This window comes from Uloborus diversus, chromosome 7 (genome assembly GCF_026930045.1).
Source record: "Uloborus diversus isolate 005 chromosome 7, Udiv.v.3.1, whole genome shotgun sequence".
Lineage (NCBI taxonomy): Eukaryota > Metazoa > Arthropoda > Arachnida > Araneae > Uloboridae > Uloborus > Uloborus diversus.
Window position 1 is genome coordinate 87,417,841 of NC_072737.1, and position 24,693 is coordinate 87,442,533.

A 24,693-nucleotide genomic window follows, 5' to 3' on the forward strand; every position below is an offset into this window, starting at 1 on the left:
TGTGTGCTTGTGTATGTATGCGTGCGTTTGTATAGGATATGGACGCAACCTGGATACAGTTTTCGCTAGAGGAGCAGCATTGTGAGGGGCCGGTCAACGGTGGTGCTGCAGAGGAAGGCGGGTGGAAAATAAAATCATAGAACATCAAAGCGGTCAAATGAAAACAATAAGCAATGTGGTAGCTCAATAAGTAAATATAAGTGGAAATAATGACGCTTAATACCAAAGACACCATTTTATCCTCATAAACTTTGTTTTAATGAATTCTTTAAATCGTTGTAATGGATCATGTGGCTCTGTATCCAAAAATCCCAAAACGAATAAAAGGAACTGAGATAAATCAACGTTAAAGTAAAAACAAAAAGCAATCTTGATTGCTTAATAAAAACTCATTCATTTGTAAACGCGATCTAAAACTTCGTACCAAAATGTCAGAAGTAAAAATACACGTAATCTACGCACACACACACAATATCTACGTAAATATAAAAATTAAAGTGACAACTTCTTTTCATTACATTATGTTACCACTTAATCTGTATTTTTATTTACGTTGACAAACTTAATCTTTCAGTGACATCTTTCAATGCGTGTAAGCATAAACAAACTGAAAAAAATTGGTTAAAATTACGTAGCAGGGTCACATATTAAAAAGTTATAATGAGATGAAACTCTTCACGGAAAAATTTTCCTGCCTTTTCGCATGTTCCTTTTTTCGAAGCAGAACTCAAGAGATCTGCTTGAAGAGTTTTGTAAGCCTCTTTTAGAGAAAGGCCATCTGCTGTATGGCGAACGTTGGATCGAAAATAAGTTTAGTGAATAATTTGCTCACTTGATTTTGTTGCCATGGTAACTGGATACGTTCGAGTGCAATTGTAAAGTATTGGATATTTTCAAGAGATCGATCTCTTCAGAATCTTTTTGAAGAATCATAGAAAGGGCTATCTCTTTCATTCGAATGCGATTGTCGAACATATGAGATTTAGGAATAATGCATGGGAAATTTTTCAGCCGAACGTACCATTATTCGATGCTTTAAAATATGTTCTGAATATACTAGGATTTCTTTTCGTTTTTTTTTCACTACCATTGTTTCAAAGGTTATCTGCTTGACATTTCTTTAGCTTTACCTTTGACATAGTAAAAAACATTGAAAACTTTTATCATTATCATTATATGAGGAAATAAACATACTCATGAAACATACCTGAAAAAAAAACCTACATTAAAAAAAATTGCTGTTTTTTTTAAATGTGTAACTGTGGATTTGAGATGAAGTTTCGCCTCATATGCCGGAATTCGTGGGTTCGATTAACACCGGCGCTCTTTATTTGCGTACTAAAAGGTTGATGGCGTAAAGTGGTAATTTCAAACAAAATATTGCTTGTGCACACTTTGGTCACACATGTTCAGCTCATATACTAGCTCCATGTTCAGCCCACATGACAGCCTTTCCCTTGTAATATATGCTAGTGTCAGTTCTTAAGGTGCATATTTTACCTCAATGCGAACTCTAGTGTAAACATGCCAGTTTAAGGTTCATATTTCGGTTCTATGTTCAGCTCACATCACAGTCTTTCCCTTGTAATCTATGTCAGTCTTAAGGTTCATATTTTAAAGGAACTCCATTCTAAATCAAACAATTCTTGTCCATTTTCACTCTAAATCAATCACTGCTTGTCTGTATTCACTCTAAATCAATTAATGCTTGTCTATCTTCACTCTAAATCAATCATTGCTTGTCTATCTCCTTTCTAAATCAATCAATGCTTATCTATCTCCACTCCAAATCAATCAATGCTTATCTCTCTCCACTCTAAATCAGTCAATGTTTGCCAATCTTTTATTGTTTGTCATAACGCTCTGAACTTACAGTCATCACGCAATGCGATTACTCCAGACACCATCTGGAGGATGTGCATACAGTCTTAGTGACGTCAGCGATAGTCTTTTTTTAATAATTTTTATCGGAACTTTTAATCGTTCTCCCATGTTTTAAATCCACCAAAAAGACCTCAATTATCAGTGAATGGTTTAGTTAATGCAATGCTTTTGAAACAGTCCTTTCATGTATAGCGATTTGTGCATGATTTCCTGTTAGAAAATCATATACTTAAACGCAGTTTACTTTTGTACGTATGTACACTTCTTTAATACAATAAACTGCCTTAATTGTATTTAATGATGCCATAGTTACTACGAAATGAGTAAGCTCATGTCATATGTTTTACTATGCTACTGCGACTACATATACATATCGGAAACAAACCATTACGTCAGGGATTTGTTAATGTTTTAAAACTTACGATTTTCAAGCTACGTGTTTAAACTAGTATATGAATGTTTACGATCTGTTTAAAAGGTCATTCGGTCATACACCATTGCTGCATATCTGCTGTTTTAGACCATGTAAGATACAGATTTTTTTGTATTACTTATTTATTTATTATTATATTCGCATGCATAATTCTCCTATAAAATTAACTTAGTATAATTTGTCATGAAAATGCTTCTTGCAGGTGCTAGAACCTCTTTCGGAAATCAGCTATTAAGGTAACTAGAAGATAATTACCTTAACTTCTCTCATTAAGAAGATATTAAAAAAATATTTTTTACAGACGTTTGATACCTTAGATTGTCTTCATGTTGCATTAACATCAATATTTCATTTACTCTCATTGAATTAAACACTTAAATTGAGAATGTTCTCATAACTGACGAAGAGATGTTGAAAGATATAGTATATTTTGTTTGATTTAACTTTAACTTGTAATTTAATTTTCATCGAAGTTATCAAAAATAAAAGCTATAAATGTTTCACATTTTCATCAAAGCATCATTTTTAAGGCTGATAAACGTATACGAAACGAATTTGGTTCAAAACTTATAAGCTTTAATTTGAATTAATAGGAGTCATAAATTATGTTCGGAAAATTCAGATTGCAGAACAGGTGATTTTTGATTTTCAAAGATAGAAGTTCTTATAAAATGGAAAACATGATACTTAGCAAAAGATTTCTACCATCTAAAATACGGTGAGCTTTGTAAAAAGAATAATGAGGGAGGGGGAGGACAAAAATACCAAAAATTATGAATCCAAAATAACAAAAGTTAGCAATGGATCGTAAAACCAAAGATATTAGAGGATTTTTGATGAAACTGTGCGTCATTAAATTAGGGATACAAGTATGCACGTTTCGATATGTTTCTAGCATTTTCTGCAACTTCATTCGGTGAAACTGTGAACTCTCTTTTACTAAAACCCATCAAATATGATTTTACTAACTGAAAATGTCATTATTTGGCATTAGTACTCTAAATCTTGAGCACATTTTCTTTTTAAGAGATTTTTTTTTTTTGAAAATATATAGAGAGAGCAGTTTTTCTTTCTACGTGTAAGGTAAAGTACATTTTATTTTTATTAAAAGTAAAAACACGCTTGAAATTAGGAAAAGTTTTGGTTCACCTACGAAAAGCAACATAAAATTAAATAGCTATTTGTGGTGAAAATTAAAAAAGCGTAATTTCTCCCCAACAAAAAAATCTAATCTATGACCTTTTAACTTGATGTCGACTTTTAAATAAATTATAAACTAACGTCTCTCACAGGAAACACAAAAATAATCACATATTTCATTTCAAGTTTCATAATTATATTAATGTTCTATTCTGTATTTTTGTATACATCTTTTATGTAGTTTGAGAAAGCTAATACTTAGTCTTTCTAAAGGGCATTGAAGCCCATTCCCAATAGGCAGTAAACTAAGTACTATACCACTTTAAGTACGTTTGCAATTGATGGTCGGATATATTTAAGATAAAGTTAAAGTCATTTGAATTGGGTTTACGCGCATGAAATGCAATAAACGGGACAAGAAAAGTCTAAAATATGTATCTCAGAAGTGATTTCGCCACTGAGAACCATTTAATAGTTTAACTACTTTTGATTCTTTGTTGCGATTAAGTTTTTGAAACTTTTGTTGCCAACTGGTTAGCGATTTATGCCAATCGATTTAGCAATTTGCATCGTTTATGGGTTTTCTTGGAAATGTATTATTTAATGGTTTTATCCTGGTGGAATTATGTAATACATTTCGGCTCCAGGTGTCATTTTGTCTTTTTTGTTTTGCTAAATTTCTATTTTTTTAGTATTTATACTGCCCCCTATTCCACCGTGTTGCTTTTCTCGAATGACTTTTCATCCAGAAGCTCACACTTCTTTGCATTGAAAACGGTGTTCCTTGCAACACTAAAACACGTGTCTGCAGTAATTTACAATTTTTGTGCTTCAAAACGTTGGTTAATTGATTGTTTTAATTTTCAGCACAATGGTATTTATTCGTTAAATAGCTTTTATATTCATTTTAGAGTGGAAGTCATGCCATGCTTTCAAATTCTCGCTGATGTGCAAAAATATTTTTAGCTACCACTATGAAGATACTCGTATAATCCGTTTCTGTATGAGCTTATTTCCTTGAAAAAAAGTTATGGCTTTTTTAGACTGATCAGCCAAAACAAGAGTAAAACTGCAGTCTCTGGAGAATGTAACTGATCTGTTAGGTATTTTCTCGCATCGTATGGTAATTTTAAACTCATACCTTGAGCAACAAATTTTCGAACAGAAGGCTAAAGTAAAAACTAAGTGTGTTAAGTAACGTTAAACGTGAGAATTAAAAAGATGTGATTACTTAACTTTGATAGTTAAGATTTTTTTCTCCGTACAATCTTACAAGTTTAGTGATAACTACACCGTTAGATACAAGGATGCACATTTTGATATGTTTGTATTATTTTCTGCTAATTTATCCAGTAAAACTGTGAAGGGTATGTTCACGGTGACTGACGTTACAATCTGATTCTATTTTTAACTTATGAATTCAGCAATGTCTTGAAATTAAACTTGTTTCTTCTGAAATTGATCTAAAATATCATGATATGGTACATCACTGCCCCCACATTTGTTTTCAGACTTGAGGAAAAAATTTTTGTACGAAATTAAGGGAAATAAAAAAAAAATGTTACTGATGTAACGAAGAAGAGATATTGAGAAAAGTGACTTACGTATAATTCGAAATTTTCTTCAAACAAATAACGTAAAACTTAAACAGATTTCTTCCCCTTAAAATAGAGATTTTAGATTTGATGAAAACAATTTGTTATATTGAAATAACTTAAAAACTAAAAGCATAAACATTATTTAACACCCGTGACTGATGATACAAAGATTTTGTGACTGATGTTACATGTACAATAAATTGCTGCAATTATAAATTATTTCTCCTTAAAAATGAAATTAGCATTGAAAATTGTAAAATTGTATTCAAAATACTAGAAGAGTTCATTTATAAAGTTTTAAAAGTTATATTTTATTTCATAAAATAAAAAGTCTACTTGCCTTTACTACATCTAGTGCACTAAATATTTTATTTTTTTCTCATGTGAATGATAAATTTCATCCACATTGACAGGCTATTTCCTATGTTTTACTGCTTGAGCTTTGACAGTTACTAAATACTCCTAATTTTCAATTTCAATGCATCTAACTTCTCGTGATACAATCGTTTGTCATATTCTTCAAGAAACCGTTCTCCAGTAGCAATAAATAATTTTGGAACATGTTTTGCTGGAAGTGATTCCCTCCTTTACTGTAAAAAAGGGGTTGGTTCTAAACACCTAATACAGCTTCTGAATTAAAAAAAAAGTGTTACTTAAATATAACTTTTTATAACATGACTGCAAGTCGGATGGTGATAGCTCTGAAATTTGCATGAAGCTGTGACCTTTAAAAATATTTCTATATTGATTATATAACACTTTTATTCAAACGTAATACATGAATAACTAGGAGTATCTGTTTATCAAATTTCATGCCAGAATTTTTTTTTTTTACAGCAGCTGTTTTCTTTTGTGAATATATAACGAAGAACGCTTTGAATGACTAACAGATTTTACGAAGGTTTCATTATTTTAAAGTGGGGCAATGCAGCTGCTAATTTAAACCTGGGACTTTAATACTTTAAATTTGTTCTATACTTATTATATTTCTTCACCTAATTTCTCTTTTTAATTTTATTCTAAACCAACTTAAGTAATTATGCTAGAATTTTTAAAATTATTTTATTTATTTTTTATCATCCGCTCTTTTTAGTTTCTACTTTGTTTTACTTTTTGTGATTTTCATGTTTTCCTTTATTTCTTAATTTATATCGCCTCCTCTTTTGCCCTTCTGCAGCAGTCAAAGCTATTCGTGTAATTTGTTTGAAGTTTATTAACGAAAAGAGAAATGTGACTGATGTTACATACTTTAAATAAGTTTTAAATAATTATATTCAACTATTTCTAATTATTAAAGGGATTAATATTAAAAATATCACCATAAATGTAGAGAATATGACATTTTATTAGCTTGGGTTTGCTTTTGTTTAAGCAATGCAAACTTTTATACAATTTTGTGACTGATGTTACATTAGTATGAACTCTAAGTTAAAAAAAACTTGCTAGAAGACAATTATTAGAGTTTAAAGTTTATTTGTTAGTCTAATCTCTTCCTAGATAAACCACATTTCAATAAAAAATAAGATTGTAGACATAGCAATTAATTTCAAAGTGAAAAAAAAGTAACTTTTAGAATCGCCAATGCAACGACACATGGGCACTGAGTAGTGTTGTCAAAATTTGCCTATAAAACTTACAAAAAATGTGCTGATAACTTTTTCGCATAGTTTTATGAAAATACAATCCTTTTTTACCTCATATGAAAGAAAAAAAATTACTGATACAAGGAAGTTTTTTTTTCTTTATTGTGATGTCCCTAGTTTCATCAAATTGTCCTGAAGTCTCTTTTACTAAACATATCTAATATTATCTTACTAACTGAAGACATGTATTATTTTACGTTATTACGTTTAATGCTATGAACATTTTGTTTTCAGAGGAATATTAAAATAAAAAAACGCAAACATGGGACTGCCGACAGAAGTGAAAATTTAATAATACAAAATAAATTTGGTATGTTTATACGCGCGCGTGTGTGTGTTTAACTTTTATTTAAATCTAATTGTAGTTTCAAAAATTAAAGTTTTATAATTTGTATGTTCAAAATATCAGCTAAAGTCTAGTTTTAACGTTTATCAGCAATGCGAGCATCAATTATATACATTTTGGTTATTCTATTTCTGTTCGTTTACAAAGTAAATATTGATGCAAATGTAGGAAATATTAGAAAATAGATTCTTAGTTTGTATTATTCGGTTTTCCCTGCATAAAAATAACAAACAAAACACATACTGAACTTTCCACGCAATCGATTTACTGCATTAACCCTCTTTAGCTGACTTGCAGAAAAGCCGATGCAGGAAAGCCCTCTTTAGCAGAAAAGCCGATATGCTGTGAGATTGACCAGCGTACCGAAAAATTCAAATTTTGATGCATGCCAGATAATTCGGGGTTTATTTTAAGAAAAAAAAAACAGATTTAAATTAAAAAAATATATTATTCAAATAAAAAATCAATTTTTTTTATTTTTTCGAATTTATATACATCATTCATATTCAAAATCATATTTTTTTACGCCATGATTATCATCATTATAATTATTATATTCCAAAACTGATATAATAGGTTTACGGTAATCAAAATAGGAAATAAAAAAACTTTGATTCGAATCTGTTCAAATATCGTTTAAAACTTGCATCAGCTACACTTTTATAACTCGTTATGCTAAGATTGCAATCATCGAATATCGTTGAAGTAAATTCTCCGTTCAAAAATTCCATTAATAATAAATTCTTATCGTCTGCAAAGTTGATGTTGAAATCCCCACTCAAAATCAGGGGCAAATCATCAAAGCTCTTCCCAATTTTATCTTGAAGTAATGCAAAAGCGGCTTTAGAGTAAATGAAAAAAAAATTCATTCAGAGATACTCGCATTGCGCTTGAAGACTTATCCGGTAAAATATAAACCGCAACCATAACAATTAGCTGTCCATTTTCAGAAAGGCAGCGGCAACACAATGTTTTTCCGATATCAGAACATTATTTTTTCTCTTCTCCAAAAACAACCAGTGCCTGAAAAAGTTTTCACTTCAGAAAAATTACATGAGGATGAAGACCGAACTCACGATGAGCTGCTTATTCGATTCGTGAGACTGATGCGCTGCTGATCGTGCCACTGAGCCTCTTAATCTTAACGAAAAAAATCGCACGTAAAGGAGCAAAGAGAAGCCGCCCATGCGCTGTATTCCGGTGTTGCTAAGGTGACGGCTTTTCGGTGTCGTGAAATGCATGGTTTTTCCCCACCTCAAAAGTGCTCAACGCGCCTAAAGAAGTTTTCACTTTAAAAAAAAAGGATTTATGTTTATACTTATATAATAAAGCACCTTTTAATGGTATTAAACGTAGAAACACACTTGAAGTTTGAGGCAAAAGTGAAGGCAAAATTTTCCAAACACCGATAGTTATTATTTAAAAACACTTCTAACCCACACTTATGGTGAGTTTGCTTCATTTGTACCAGTTTGCTTTAGTGGTGTTATTGTGGTTGTTCTGATGTATTCCATATATTTTCAACTTCTCCAATTGCCTTTACTTCACTTTAAAACCCAAGAATAACACACATTATGCAACGCGTTGTCCTCAATGTTATTCAAAAGAAGAAATTCTTTAAAATTAATGTTAAAATTTCACTTAAAAGAGTAAACACGAATGACGTATAAAAAAACATTTCTTCCCTTTTATTAAAATTAGCTGTTGAGTTTTTTCTAATCCTAAGACTAGTAATTTAATTAAATTAAAAAGAAAGTGCTCATAAAAATAACCTAATATCCTGTTCTTAAGAGTGTCTTCACCAAGTATTTACTCAAATAACGTAATTAATTTCTTTTTCCTTTGGTTTTCATCAAGAGCAATTGCTTCTATTTTTCAAAGTAAGAAAATGTACTTGGAAATATTTAATTAAATGCGCAAATTCGTTTATTTTAATGTGTATGTGGAAAATGTTGTTCAGAGTGTTATAAAAACAAGGCACAAGATAATTCTGTTTGGCAAGGTTTAAAAAAATGCATCGAATGGGAGCAAAATATTCAGCTAACATTATCTGAATATTAATGAAATATGTCAAAAGACGTTCTAATCTACTATCAACAACGTCGCTTTTTATTTCAAACGTCTTGTGCGGTTATTTTGCATGTTGCTTAATCATTTCAAAAAATTACCTTAAAAAACATATTGCCCTTTCGAAATTGTCTAAGAGAATTCTTTTGGTATTTTATTTAGATTTATTGCATTTACGATAAATAAAGTATCCACATATATGCCAGTCAGCACAGAAAAACTGTCAGGGAGTGAATTGGAGTCAAGAAACATTGTGAAACTGTCAAACTTTTGTAAAATTTGTTGCGTTTATGCTTTTAATCATTCAGTAAAAAATGTTGAAACATTTCAGACATTTACATTTTTGCGTGCGTTTAATTAAGTTTTGCTGCTGTTAGTTATCAATTTTTAGAATTTATAAGCGAAAATTCAGGGGTGCCCACTGGAGAAGATTATGGCACAAACTGCGCCATCAAAATTTTTGGGGGGATTTTTTAATTAATAAATTTATTTATTTAAATTTGATTTTTATTTAATTAATTTATTTTATTTCATTTATTTATTTGGTTTGTGCGCGTGCGCGTGTGTGTGTCACTGGCTTATAATAAAATAATAATAATGGTAACAATATTTACGAATAAATAAACTAGTAAATAAAAAGTAATTAAAAAATAAATGAAATGCATTTAAAAATAAATAAATAAAAAAAGAGCTAGAAATTAAAAAATTAACAAAGTTTAAAATTTTTTTGGGGGGAGGGGGAGAATTTGCGCCAATGAACTTGAGGGGATGGGCACCCCTGCGAACATTAGCTTACATTAGCTTTGTAGCAAGGATCCGCAAAAAAGAAATCTGTGTTTTTTACAATATAGTTGTTTATTCGGCAAACTTTTAGTTAGGCGTCATTTCAGGTTTGTCTCTCAACTAAATGGCAAAATGAACAAAAGTCTGCTTTAGTGTTGTAAAGAAACCCTCTTACGACTAAAAAAAGTGCGCCCAAATCCTATTACAGTTTTAGAAACTTAAAATACTATTCGAGGATGTTTGCAATTGAATTCAACTTTTGGGACTCTCCTTTTTTACTTGTATCAACTTGAAAACTGTTTTTCGAAATCCATCAGCAAAAACAAAAACATACATCTATTATGGACTTTTTTGAAAAGATATAAGCTTCTATTAAGTATGATATTTTTTAAAAATAATTCTACTTGCCAAAATGATTTGCAGTAATTACCACACCATTATTTAAATCGACTAAGTTTCCTTAGAAACGTTCTTATTCATTAATGTCTATTGAATTTCAGACGTCGAATAGATTTGTCTTTCTTATGCGTATCTCTTCCACATGCACGTTTTCTTCTGATACCGTTGTTTGGTTCATAAAGGAAGAAAAATATATATTGAAATACGCATTAGCTGTATAGTTATTTGATTAGAGTATGGTTAAATTCAAACTTACTGTAGGGGAGACCGGGGTTAATTGGCACAGTTTTCACTTTTTGATTTTTCTATTTTCTTCTGTAGTATTTACGGTAAAAGTGATTTATGCCTCTGATAAGATAACACCTTGGCTACAAAAAAAAAAAAAAAAAACACTGGGATCATCATCTAAAATTCACTGGGAAACTCGTGAAAAATATTTTCGGAAAACGCCTCAACAGTGCCAACTAGCCCCTGAGTCGGGGTTATTTGGCATAGCTAATGGGGTAAGTTGGCATATGAAGTGAGGCTAGCGTTTCTACGCGTCTTTATGTAAGGTACAGTTAGAAATAATGTTAATGTGCTTGAAATTGAACATTGTATGTGTCAAAAAAGAAAAAAAAAACACATTTTTAAGTACACAAAAAGTATATTGACAAAAATGTACAAATCATAAGAAGTCAAAGTTAAATCATATAGTTAAGTCACGAGTCAACTGAATAAAATTCAATTTTTTTGATGATTTTATTAGATTTGTAATAGATTATGTCCATGTTTTCAGGCCAACACAAGTTTCCCTTATATTTCTTCATGGTAGATCCTTTAAATTTGACATTCCCGATTTCCGTAATTTTTCCAGGGTCCCATGTAAAAGTATTTCACAGCTACATAGTCCCCACAATGATACCCTCAACATCAATCTTATGACTCTGAGTCCCTACGAACTTTTTCTCGTTTGAATTTTTCACACCAACCTCACTTCTTTGCAAATTCCATCTTCTTCATCATTATCACTGCCCAAACTCAATCCAATCCACATAAACTGTTCTTACTCTCTACATATTTAATATCTAAATCCTCCTCTTCATCAGTGGAGCTGAGTACACATTTAATTTTCTTTGCTTTTAAGTGATGGCATACCTTGACTTATCCTTTGTTGCGGGGTTAGTTGGCATACCCACTCAGCTTATGTCAACTAGCCCACGAGTACGTATGCCAACTGACGTCAACACGGCATCTAAAATAAACATGGCGACCAAAACAAATGTTAATCAACTACAGCAGAAATGAACTTATGAGCTCTTAGCTAAATGTCCAAAGATACTAAAAACATGTGAATGTTACTGTACAAAACGACAAATACTGAATAATCAAAATTTTACTTACTGGTACGAAAACCACGTTTTCAATCCTTCCACTCAAAACAATGACTGGATCTAGCTGGTGTTCTCATGCAAGATAGACATGTCCATGATGATCACGTGATGGGCTCAGTAGCGCCCTGAATCAACAGTGGAGTTTTTAAAAATCACAATGCCAACTAACACCTTATGCTACCTAACCCCGTTCTACCCTGGCATATAAAAAAGGCATGCACAAATATTAGAGGATTGTCTTACGGACAATGCTTAGTTTTCGGATGATTAATACTAATAACAGTTATTCAAGTACAAGACGCTTTTTGTGGTAAGTAAAAAGCTAAAAAAGTCGTTGTTTACTATGACTTTTGCTACAATCGTGCGTTACACACACATATATTTAAAAACTTATTTTTCTTTCTTCAGATGATCAGTTATTTCACTTAAATAATATTTATTTATTTCGCTTATGTACAGTCTTTCCACCTTTTGTTTTCCGTTTTGTTCATAGTCTGTATCCCCTCAAAAGTCTACCTTATCGTATTTGTTTTATTTCTGTTTAAGAAATTTGAATTTAAATACTCAAAATTTTGTAAATTTTTTCCCAACGTTACGCAAGTTCTTATTTTCATTCGTAATTTCTAACCTTTGTTTTAAACACTTTGTTTTACTGTACGGTCAACAATGATTTGCGTTTTGCGCCAATCGATCTATTCGATCCTAATATCATTCTTTATTGATTTTCTAGTAAAACTTTCTAGTACTTCTGAATGTATTTCATTCCAGTTTATAAGGTGACGTTTTTCTCATAATCAATGTTACTAGTACTGTGAAATTTACCTGAAAGGAAAAAAATAATCAATTGCAAATTGCGACTACATCACAAAGAATAAAAGAGAAAATTTTCCCACTATCTGTGAATCTTTACCAGAATTAAACGTTTCATAAAAAATATCACAGCATCAGCAATAAACATTATGAACTGAGAAGCTTGTTATATAGTTTTTTTTTTTTTTTAATCTCTAGTGACTTGCGCTGTTTTGCTTACGCTATCTAATTAAAGCTTTTACTGTTTGCTATCTAAATGCGCAAAAACTAAACCATTTAAACGACCTGAACCTGAAATACTTTTATTGAGCTTTGCATTTAAAAATAATATTTATTCATCTTTTGTGATTCAGGTAATAATGCTGAATTCAAGATTCTCAGGTTGAAGAAAATCTAATTTGCATTCCAACCATGTTGTCATGGCAACATATACAAATTTCAGTGAACTGCTCGTTACAGAAACCACAACTGAAATTCCGGATGCTGTCAAGACTACAGTGGTCAACTCGGCACCTATGCCACCCTTCTTCAGATTACCCACAACCACCTTGTCTCCGGGGCATGCGGCCATTTTGGAAATGCATGCCAACAGCCAGTCGAATGCAATTATGTACGTAGTGGTAAGTTGAAATGAATGAAGTTGCTTATTTATTCAATTCTCGTCAAAATGAATGTTATAGACTGAATAAAATGTATTTTTAAAACTGTTGCAAAAGGTATATACTGCAAACGTGCAACGGAACAGTTTTATTCGATTTCAAAAAGGAGGCAGTTATCAGTTCATACCGTATGTATGTTTTTTTTTTTTTTTTGTCCACTCACAACGTCTCACTTAGTGAACCGATTTTGATGATTCTTTTTTTAATGGATAGGGGATGGTTCAACTTAGATCCCATTACTTTGTTTGACGATATTTCTTCATAAAAAAAGTTATGGGTAAAAAAGAGTGAATTTTATATAATTTCGACATTAAATGATTTTATATAAAACCCATTGTTACAAAAATACGTTGCCTTACAACAGTATTATTAATAGTAATCATGATAAAAATATGGAATAAAGGCTTCTCTGAAGCAAGCATGAAATGTATTTACTATCCGTGCTGTCGTTGGATTTTTATCCTCATCTATGCCGATAATAATCGATAACAGGGCTAAGTAAAGATTCGCACTTTAGGATCTTTATCACGAGTAACTTGTATGTTGTGAAACATAAATTAGTTTTGGAATTCAATATTTAAATGGTTATAACTAAATTAGCTATTAAATGAATCCCAGAGAGGAACAAGAACAAACTTTTAGTGCCAATCGTTAAAATTCAAAGCGAATTTATAGTTTTTATTTTTTTAGTGCGGATCATTTTTATGAAAAAAAAGGTGAAGGTTCGTAATGATGACTCGTACTATTTCTGAAATGTATTTACATTAAATAGAATGAAATAAATCAGTTTTGAAAAAAAAAAAACATACTTCAAAGTTGCTCAAAAAAGTGAAAAATAATTTTTTTCTTCGAACACCATCAATAAAACTTTTAAACGTAATTTTTGAAATTGGCGCAAAAACTATAGATAAAATCATATGTAGCCGTAATTCAACTACAACTATAAATTTAATCGGGTCCAGTTTCTTCAATACCACTCGCATACATTATGCATTGATGACAACATATTTGAATTAAGGTATAAATGCTTAGTTCCTACGTTAGGATGATTTTCCTTAAAACGAAGCATGGTTACACATGATTTTACTTCTTGGTTTTGCGCCAACTTCAAAAAGTACAATTAAAGTATTATTGATGATGTTCGAAGAATAAAATAGTTTTTCACTTTTTAGAGAAATTTTGAAGTATGTTCTTTTTTTTTCAAAATTATTTTATTATAGATACTTTTCTACTGCTTTTTAGTGGGAAAGAAGATTATTACAAAAGTATACAGATATTATAAAATTAAATATTTTCTTTTTATAAAGTTAATGCGCCAAAAAAGGGCAACTTAAAATTAAAGGTCTAATTTCTCGTTCATTTATGATTCAGTTGGTTTTAAATTTTTGCAGATTTATTTAATGGAATTTGGTTTCATGCATAAAATAAATTATTATTCATGAAAAAAAAAATCATCCCACGTGAAAATTTAAGTGTTAATTATGTTCTTTCAGTAGTTTAACGAAAATGATGATTGAACTTATTAGGAACTCAGGGTTTCAACAAGGCTAGCTCTGAAAAGGCGTCAAAAAGTACTATAAAGCAAAAAATGCAAAGGAGAAAGATCAATCGTCACATTTGAGACACTAATAAGTCATTAGTTTCTGTTTTTTGGTCACTTCTGCATGCAAATCGGGGACATATGTGCAGCATTTGCAGCGTACTATCACATCCTCTACTCGACCCTTCAGTGTCTTAATAAGGACCCCGGAATCCGAATTATGCCAAACATGACCTTATTAGGCTACAGTCTACTTTTCTAGGGATATCAAATCGCAGGAAAAAAAGACAGTGTACAGCAACATTTTTCATTTTGAATTCGTCAACAACATAAATTAAACTATCTACAGTTAGGGCAAACCTAACCTGACGGCATTGTGAATGCCACGCAGAAGATTACAAATACAAATACAAAAGTGACGACCAGCAACAGGCTCTGGGCCCAGTTAGGCTAGTCCTAGTCAATTTATAATCCCCAGGGAAGATCAATGGCCCTCTTAAAACTATCTACTCCCTTGCTCATTACCACCTCTTCCGGTAATCTGTTCCAAGTTTCCATTACCCTGCTAAAATAATAATTTTTCCTAATATCCATGTTAGCTTGAGATTAAAATAGCTTAAAACAGTAACCATTTGTCCTGTTTCCAATGCTAAACTTTAGCCCCCTAACATTTTTCATTTTAATAAATGTAACCAACTGAATCATGTCCCCTCGGTCTCTTCTTTGCTCAAGACTGTACATAATGGACTGACAAGTCCATTTATTAGCCTTCTAGCTCGCCTTTGAATCATTTCCAATACATTAATATCTTTCTTAGATAAGGAGACCAAAACTGAACAGCATACTTCAAATGAGGTCTTACCAAACTTCTATATAAGGGCAGAAGAACGCTGACGACGCTGTCATTTAAAGTTTGCCCCTATTATAGAATAATTCATAACTTTTTTTTTAGCAAAATACCGTGAACCACGAAGAAACAAACACTGCTGCTACATTTTTTGGCTGTTGATAAGAAACTGCTTGTTGATAACGCTTTATTACTGGTTAGGCTTTTTAAGGAGGAAAAAATCACTATATCTAGCACATTTTTGCTAGTCTACGTAGAAAAGTGAACGGTTGGCCTTTTTGATCAACATGACCTTACTTTACGCACTCATCTGATTAAAATTATAGGAAAATGCGCCATTGAACATTTAAAAAATATAATCGAGAATGTAACAATTGAGTTTAAATAATAATGCATAAGAAAGGAAATTATTTCATTTCATAAAAATTATTTAAATATTACCCTATTCAACTAAATACCGATGAAATGGAACATGTTTTCACGATTTCTAATGGTAAATTAAGAAATGTAGAAAAAATACATTTATCATTTCTGCTTTTTTTATATAGAAACCCCAGGGAATTAATTAGAGAAAATTTGAAGCTTAATGTTTTTGATTTCTTTCTGTATTAAAACCCTCTTTTGCTTATTAGTCTTAGAATGTTCTCACTCAAACATCTGTAAAATCATGTTATTCTTTTAGTTTTTCAGTTAATTTAAGAGGATAATTGTGTACTTTTGAGGCTTAATATCGCGCTAACATATATTCTACAAACAAAAGTATTTGCTCTCATTAGAAAAATAGCTACACAGATTAAATGGATCTCAAAGGAATAAACTAAACTTAATGCCTAAATAATATCTTGATTATGAAACATGTGATTAATGTATGTCATAGATATAGTACTATTAATAAGATAGGTAACAAGAAACCAATTCCATGGAGAGCAAAAGTTGTTTGCTAAGCAAAAGTTGCTTAGCAAACAACTTTTGCCGGATACTGGAGATTAGTGGGTTCAGTTACGCTTTTGCCAGTCTAATTTAAGATTCGTGCTCTCAATGGTGACCATTAGCTCTGTTGCAGAGTTGAGTATCTAGTTATACTAGATCTACTAGCTGCGTCGCCCGGCTTTGCACAGTGCACCTCGAAAATAATAGTTATGTCTAGTGACGCGTGTTCAACAATCAGGCTCGAAAAAAAAAATGCGGCAGATTGCGGGAAAATAACCAAAAAGTAAACATTTTAAAACTAGCGATTGCAGAAAAAGCCTCAAAACAAAGAACAAAATTTTTTTATTTTTTATATTCGAGAAAAAAATGGCAACAATTCTTTCATTTTACGATTTTCTTCACGCCACAACTAAAAATTTTAATAAAAGTATTGTTACGGAAAAATGAGATGAAGCACTGGATAATAATTTGAATGGAGGAAAGCCTTCAAAAAATAGGGATTTTATTTCGAAATCTAAGACTCATAAATAATAGTTTTTTAATTGATATCTCCGCTAATTATTATCGGAGTGATTATGTTAAATAGCCAAACATGAAGACGGGAAGATTGCGAATCCATTGATACCTGGCTCGATGGTCAGTTCATTGGCGTTCGGGAGAGGTTACTTGGACATACATAGATACATACGCTCAGTTTTCAATTATGTAAGATGATGTACTATTATCAAAGTACTGACATGCAAAAACAAAATCTTTTACTTCTCAGATGAAGTGCTGCACCATATAGCAATGGAACGAACTTTGTTAATTTTCTTTATCATGAAGCAAATTTTTCATCTTAGCCAAATTGCTTTTCCATGCCACTTCACACAAATAGGGTTCAGGGTCCATGAAATGGTATGACGGGCGCCATTAAACTCTCAGATGCTCACAAAAACCTGCAGTGCTCATATGAAAACCAAACTATGTCTTCGTAAGTGAGCCATTCCATTGGGATTTTATTTATATTTATTTATCGCATACAAAAGAAGTGCAAGAACCACTGACACTGGGACTTCCTTGACGGATGCCATAATCGTGCTTGATGTGTGTCTTGAAATAAGAAATTTAACTGGCAGAAAAAAATATGCCACAAAGTCTTAAAAATAAACATGTTTCCTTCGTAAATGTAAAATTTACCTCGACATTGAGGTGCCAGGCTGAGTATTGGTATGATGAAAAACAGTGTTAGGATATTTTTTTAAATATTTTTACTCGTTTTTTTTCTGTTTTGACTCGCCATGCATTGAAATATTCAAGGTCAAAAGTCAGTAAATGACTTTGTAAAGAAAATTAGTTCACAAAAAAGTCATGTAATATATCAATAGAAAGCTCTATTCCTCAGAGTTTCAATGTTTTTTTTTTTTTTTTTTTAAATCTTTTAAGGTTTTAATGTTGTATTGCTGATATGGTTGATCTAAATTACCAGCTATAAAAAGATTTCTAATAAGATATTTTATTTTATGAGAATGCCTTTGTTTTAATTTAATTTAAATAATTTCAGGGGGCTGAGTTCAGTAACAGTCACTTTTTGTAACGAAATATAACGTTTGAACAAAATTGAACATTCACTGATCACTTCAAAGCTCTAAAAGTCTTGTATCGTTTTGACTTGTTTGTTGATATAGTAGCTTGTGTTTGCTGCCTATAATGATGTGGTATTTCTTGAGCAATTACGACTTCCCTATAATCCTCACTTCCCAAAGTTCAAGTTGCTGTGATTTTTTATGTTACTCTGACAACGGAAATAAGTTTATCTCGTTGTTTCAATATTTATTAAGAAGAATTTTTTGCGTTTGCGTCAGTTCAACGCTTAACTGAAGCATAAAACATGTCTCTGCAAACTCCACTGCCCACCGGCCCCGAAAGCAGGACAACTCCTGGGCGGTGGGGTCTGTGTCCCTACACACACACACACACACACACACACACACACCACACACACACACACACACACACAAACAAACATACGCACTGGGGTGGTTCCAGAAAATCGATTTCTTTATTTCGGAAATCGCGTTACCACTCAAAAGTTGAAGTTTGGTATCCACAATTGAGGAAAAATAATAAAAAAAGTTTTTTTTAAATATTTTTGTAACGAAACAGCCATTAACTGTCAGAAAATAGCGTAGTTTGAACCTAAAGAAAAATATTTTATAGCTTTTGCATAAGATCTTTCGTGTGTGCTTACGCCTTTAATTGGGCTAAATCTCCTGCCGAATCTAAGACGTATGCGCAAACTAAAGATCTTACGTAAAAACTATAAAATGTTTTTAGGTTCAAACTACACTATAAACTGACAATTTATGGCTGTTGCATTATGAAAAAATACAAAAAACTAACTTTATTATTTTCTGAAAAATTCAATTTATAGCATTTTTTTTTCAATCTTTCAGCCTCATGCGCGAACTGAAGATGTCAACATGGATCTTTTTTATTATTTTCCTTAATTGAGAATACCAAACTACAACTTTTGAGAGGTAACGCGATTCCGAAACAAAAAAATCGGTTTTTTTCGAACTATCCTAATACACACACACACACACGTCTGCACACACACACATGGCTACACACATACATACACACGCGCACAATCACTCGCACACGCCTGCACAGACACCTCCACACGTACACATATGTCTACACACACATGCCTACACAAACATATCCGCCTGAACACGCACACTCGTGATTGCTAAAGATCTAATTTGAATTCAAGGTGTCAAAAATTCTAATTTTTCTTTTTGTTTAAGTTTAATTTTTTTAAGTGAATGATCTGGTTTGTATATATGTATTTTAAGAAACATTAATGTTTTAAACACTTATTACATATTTATCTAATAAAAAATATCTTGCAGATTGTCTTGAGCTTGTATATATTGGGCATGACTGTTGTCGTCATCAAATATATTCGCACAGAACGATACGAAGCTCGACTGACGCGCTTGTTCCACGACTTAGTGCAAAGGGACCGTTTCTTCAGACTCTCGAGAAGACGATCCTCTCTTCCTAAATGTGTTCCAGAACCTCCTTCAGCTGTCAACGAAGACGATCTCCCTTTATCACCCACCATAGTAACGCCGGAGGCAAATGGACCGATAGAGATTGAGAGCAAACTCTAATAGCCTCTGAAACAGCTATGGAAACCAAATGAATTTATTCGTGTAGCACCAGTGCTGTTGTCTTTCTAACTATGCATATCAATGGTAGCTATTTCAAGGGGTCGTCCACAAATGACGTCAAGCTGTAAGACGGTAGGGGACTGTATAAGGTGAAGAATAACAGTAAAAAGAACAACTTTTAAACACTGAAATTGATGGAATCAGCAAAAAAAAAAAATAACGTGGAGCCTTAAAATACTTTTATTTTCCCCCAATTTAAATTTTAATTCTTTTATATAAATGCCAGATTTCTAAAACAAGAATTTTAATGTTCTGACGTCACGAGTGAAGAAAGCCATCTCGAGTCGAAGCGCGTGGCTGTCTTTTCTGCCAAGATATCGTCTTTTGGTCATTTTCACTGCGAGTAATTATTAGCGTTGCGAAGATTGTTAATTAAATAACATATTTATTTGTCGAAGTTAAAGCAATTTCTGAAACTTTATTCTGGTAACCCTAGCGACTTGTTCACTTGTGCCGTCAGTAGCGAAAATAAAAACAGCGACTGATAGTCTTTTAAGATTTTTTTAAAGAGAGAAAATAGATCAAAAGAAGAAAAAAAAAAAAACTCATCCAATGTCATCGACCATGCTATTTCAGAAACAAATAACTTTGAAAAATGGTAAACTATCCAATTGTGGCAGTTTGACAAAGGGGGACGAAGGAGGAAACAACACATCAGACTTCACACATTTTGATTGAAAAAAAAAAGCGTATTTGTTGCAAATTTTGTGTGTGATATGGCATGATATAGGGCAAGGGATGGCAGAAGGGAGGGGGAGGGGTAAACTATGTTGGAAATAAGTGTGACATTATTTGTGGGCCACCACCAAATCGAAAATTAAGAGAAGAAAAATTCAGTGAGTCAAATTCTGCTTCAATATAAATCATTGCTTTGCAAGTATTAGATTTTTTTTGTTTCTTATTGAAAAAAAATTCAACTTTACATGAACTGTAAAACTACACAGAGGCAGTGAGAAGAAAAGGGATGTAAGTTGCAAAGTTAAAAATTTGGAGATTTCCCAGAACAAATAGTCGGAGGACTTCTCCTTTGTCTCTGAAGAGGTAGTACAAGCAGCATAAGTAGGTGCTTCCGTATAGCATGATTTAGAAAAAAATCCAATTAAAGCCAACATAGGATATTATCTTTAAACGCGTTTTACTCAAAACTTGAAATTACATTCTTTGCTTCTCACTACCTCAAATCTCATTTTTCCGCTTTACGCTCGACTTTTGCCTTCATACTCTAAACATTAATTTTTTAAAAATGTTTTATAAATGCATTTTCAATAAAATCTAATTTCTACCTATTTGTTAATTCTTGTGAAGTGCCAAATTTCATATCAATATTTATTCAATCCATTAAGAATTGTTCAATTATAAAGAAAATCAAGTTAAGGATCAATATGATATAAAGTGAAAATTAAAGGAAGTCACGTAAAAGTGAACATCAATATTTTTTTAAATAAATTTGTCTTGCTTCAAAAGAATAATTACTATTGTTTATGTTACTAATAGAATTACTACTACCAAACAGTCAAGTAATGTTATAAATTCAAAGATGTATCATTCAAAGATGTATCACTCAAAGATGTATTACCAAGGAAAACAATGTGGCCAAAGCTCGAGACAAATAAATCAAAATAATGATGCACTGCAAATGAAGCATCTTGAAGCAAAAGGGTGTAATTGCCAGCGCTAAAAATTTGGAGATACGTATTTGGATTTTCATGGAAATAAATTATTCTAGTAGCCCGAGTAGGTGCTGCTATGCAGCATAGTTTGGGAAAATGTTGCAATAAAAGCCTTTTTTAGACGCGTTTTCCTTAAAAAAAATAAAAAAATAAAAATAAATAAAAATTAATAAATAAATAAATTATAAAAATAAAAAAAGAAAAAATCACATCCTTTTGCTTCTCACTGCCTCAACTGTATTATCAATAGCACTTTATCCCGTCCAGCAATTAAAATATTATTATGTTTCAATGTTCTATTGTTGTTTTGCACTTTTAGAGGTTTAAAAGTGTCTGTACTTGGTATTAGAGCCAGTAAATGTGTGTAAAAAAAAAAAAAAAAACTTGTAAATGACAACATAACAAATGAACTTTTCATTCCCTAGCATAAGTGAAATATTTTGCTCTCTACTTTTTTCTTTCGCTATTTTTGTGCCTAATGTTCACAATGAGTGCATTGTGAAAACATACTTGTACAAAGTAATTGGTTTAGTACACATTCAAGGATATTTATTAGTGAAAATTTTTATATTCAACATCTTATAATTAACAAAATTTACAGCAGCATATACAAACTTATAAAAAAAAACAAGACAGTTGAGAAAAGCTGCGATTTTTTTTTTTTAATTTTAATACTAACTTTAAAGGGAATCTCTTCGTATTCAATGACGCTTGCCATAATTTATTGCATCATTCAAGATGTCTTTTCTATATGTACATATTTTTTATTATGCCAGTAATGTTTTCATGCCTCTGTTTTATACTCAGTAGCTTTGTTTTAGTACTGAGCTATACGTATTTCAGACGATTAAAATAAAAGGCGCCGCTCAACAGTTTACATATTTATTTATTTATTTTTTTGCAATGTATACGATTCTTTGCGAATGAGGCATCAGTCTTCGCCGTGGGAAATCAGGTGGTAATTATAAAAATTTTAAAAATACACATACTCTCATATGTTTCTCAGTTTTGTTTCACAATATAAATAAAGAAATATTCATTAAAAATTGCTGTAAAACTGATTCAATTTCTTTCTTTCAAAAAATTGTTTTATTTTTACCACATCCCTCTAAGAGTTTGCATACGCAATTTTCCGTTCTTTGCAAACTACATTGGCTTCTTAAAAACGTGTCAAAAACTAAATCCGTTGCAAAAATGTATACGAAATCAAAAATACACAATGTAGGGCCATTCATTAAATACGAAAGGGTCCCGAGAGGGTGGGGGGGTTCGCAAAAATCTCTGCATATACCCATACTTTGGGGGGGGGGGGGAGGGGGGTCAAACTTATTCTTACGTAATATTTTCTAAGTCTTTAATTATATATTAGAAATCTCGTGGTCTAGTGGTTTGGCAAGGATCATGTTTCATTTGCGTCTGGAAGGTAAAAAATGCATTAGGAGGAGCTGTTTTTTGTTTGCTTTACAAAGAATGAATAGTGTAAATAGTGTATAATTAAAAAAATGTGCACTATGTACGATATATTTTATTTTTAATTAATATCGTATCATATACAAAAAAAAGTCGAAAAAACATTTTGTTTACATTCTAAATTTTAATAAATATTTCTTTACACAATAAAGTTGAATTTAATAATAGGTAACAATTCCAGAGATGCAAGATTCGTTATTTTATTATTTTGAGAAACGAAAAGGAATCTTACATAAGAAAAGGGGCATTTGAAAAATGTAAATAATAACGTAGGTACACCTCAAAATGATAATTAATTCTTCTGAACCAGTTCCGTCGACATGTCATCAAAACTTTAACAGAAATAGCAGTAAATCCATTGATCTGCCTTTAAAACTTCCGAGGCCAAAAGCTGCTGTTTCTCACGCTGTCCTTGAAACTATATTCCTGTTGACAAAAGCTAAGCAGAACGAAAGTTTCCAAAGTTATGGTTTCTATTGCTATTTTTAATAAATATCGAGAGGAAAAAGAGTATAATGTTTTCTATAAATGTTATATTGCCACAGAAGAAAAATACAAAATGTAATATATTTCTGCTTATAAGTTTTCACCTTTTACACGCTGAAATGTTCCTTAATGTTTTTACTATTCGTAAATTTGATTTTTATAGAGTAGTCGTATTTATGTAATTTTCATGTATAATAAAGAGTATTAAAGAGAAAATCAATTAAAACGAACACATTGCACTCGCAATAACATTATTATTTGCTTTTTTTTTTGTAGGAAACGATTATGAACTTTTAGTGAACAGAAAACATCAAGTGGGATATTGTTTTTGAGCTGACTGAGTAAATTATATTCATAAATATCATCATTATTTCGCTTATCTCACTTAAATAACCTGTTTATAAATTATCATCATAAATTAGAACATCTCAAAAAAAAAAAAAAAAAACTTTTGTTCAAAAACTGCCTTTTTAACCTAGTCCTTAAAACATTCAAAAGAAGCATAAACCGAAATTTTTTAAAAGAACCTGAATTTGAAAATTTGAACAAGAGTAATTAACTGTTTGAAAATGAAGTAAGTAATACATAGACACAAAATTTTAAATTAAAAAAATCATTTAATCTCATGAAAATAAATTAATTTGGATAAATATGACATCGTTTTATCGTCGCTATTTTTCTTCTGGCTTAATTGCAGAAAAATAGCGACGATAAAACGATGTCATATTTATCCAAACTAATTTATTTTCATGAGATTAAATGATTTTTAATAAATTATCAACTTATACAAAGCAATTGGAATCCTATTGACCTATAATTTTGTACGCTTCCGAAAAAGTCTTATTAGCTGCAATATTTTTCAAGCAATATATCAACAAAAAGACAGCTATGTACAATGTTTGAGTTCAATCCATTTTTGTAGAAATATTGTATTGTTCACTATAATGTATTTTTCTCACTATTATTTGTGACTGCTCTCTGAAAACCATTTCCATCACACTCTTTTACTGTTACTTATTTTAAAAATAGGTTAGTATATGAGGTGATTCGGAAGAAAATTGTCAGAAATGTGCATGGAGGTCAGACATCGTCACATAAATAATAGCCGATGATCGAGTAACCCGCGTGTTTACCAATGAAACGCGTACTACGGCATGGTAGTTTGATAATAAGTTTTGGTAATGTGTAACATTCAGGCAAAGGCTTTATTGTGACAAGGCTGAACTCTATCCGGTAACTTAACTGTTTTACTGGTAAGGCTTTCATTTTAGGAAAACGTAGAAACCAAAACATTTAACCGTTCTGCACTAGAGTTTAGGGTTAATACACTTGTGTTAGAGTTAAAATTTCAACTAGCAAAGTATCACCAAACAGGCAATTGCTTCGTTCAAATG

The 24,693-nt window shown here is 31.5% G+C and overlaps 1 protein-coding gene across 1 annotated transcript in view; it reads left to right on the forward strand.

The window, feature by feature from the left end:
* LOC129225895 (uncharacterized) overlaps positions 1–21,501 on the forward strand; it is a 64,440-nt gene extending 42,939 nt beyond the window's left edge. Inside the window, exons 2-3 of the mRNA XM_054860426.1 lie at positions 12,830–13,096; positions 19,350–21,501. Of these exons, the coding sequence (XP_054716401.1) occupies positions 12,896–13,096; positions 19,350–19,613 (465 nt within the window). The 5' untranslated portion in view covers positions 12,830–12,895 and the 3' untranslated portion in view covers positions 19,614–21,501. The remainder of the gene's footprint in view (positions 1–12,829; positions 13,097–19,349) is intronic.
* Positions 21,502–24,693: the final 3,192 nt, after the last annotated feature.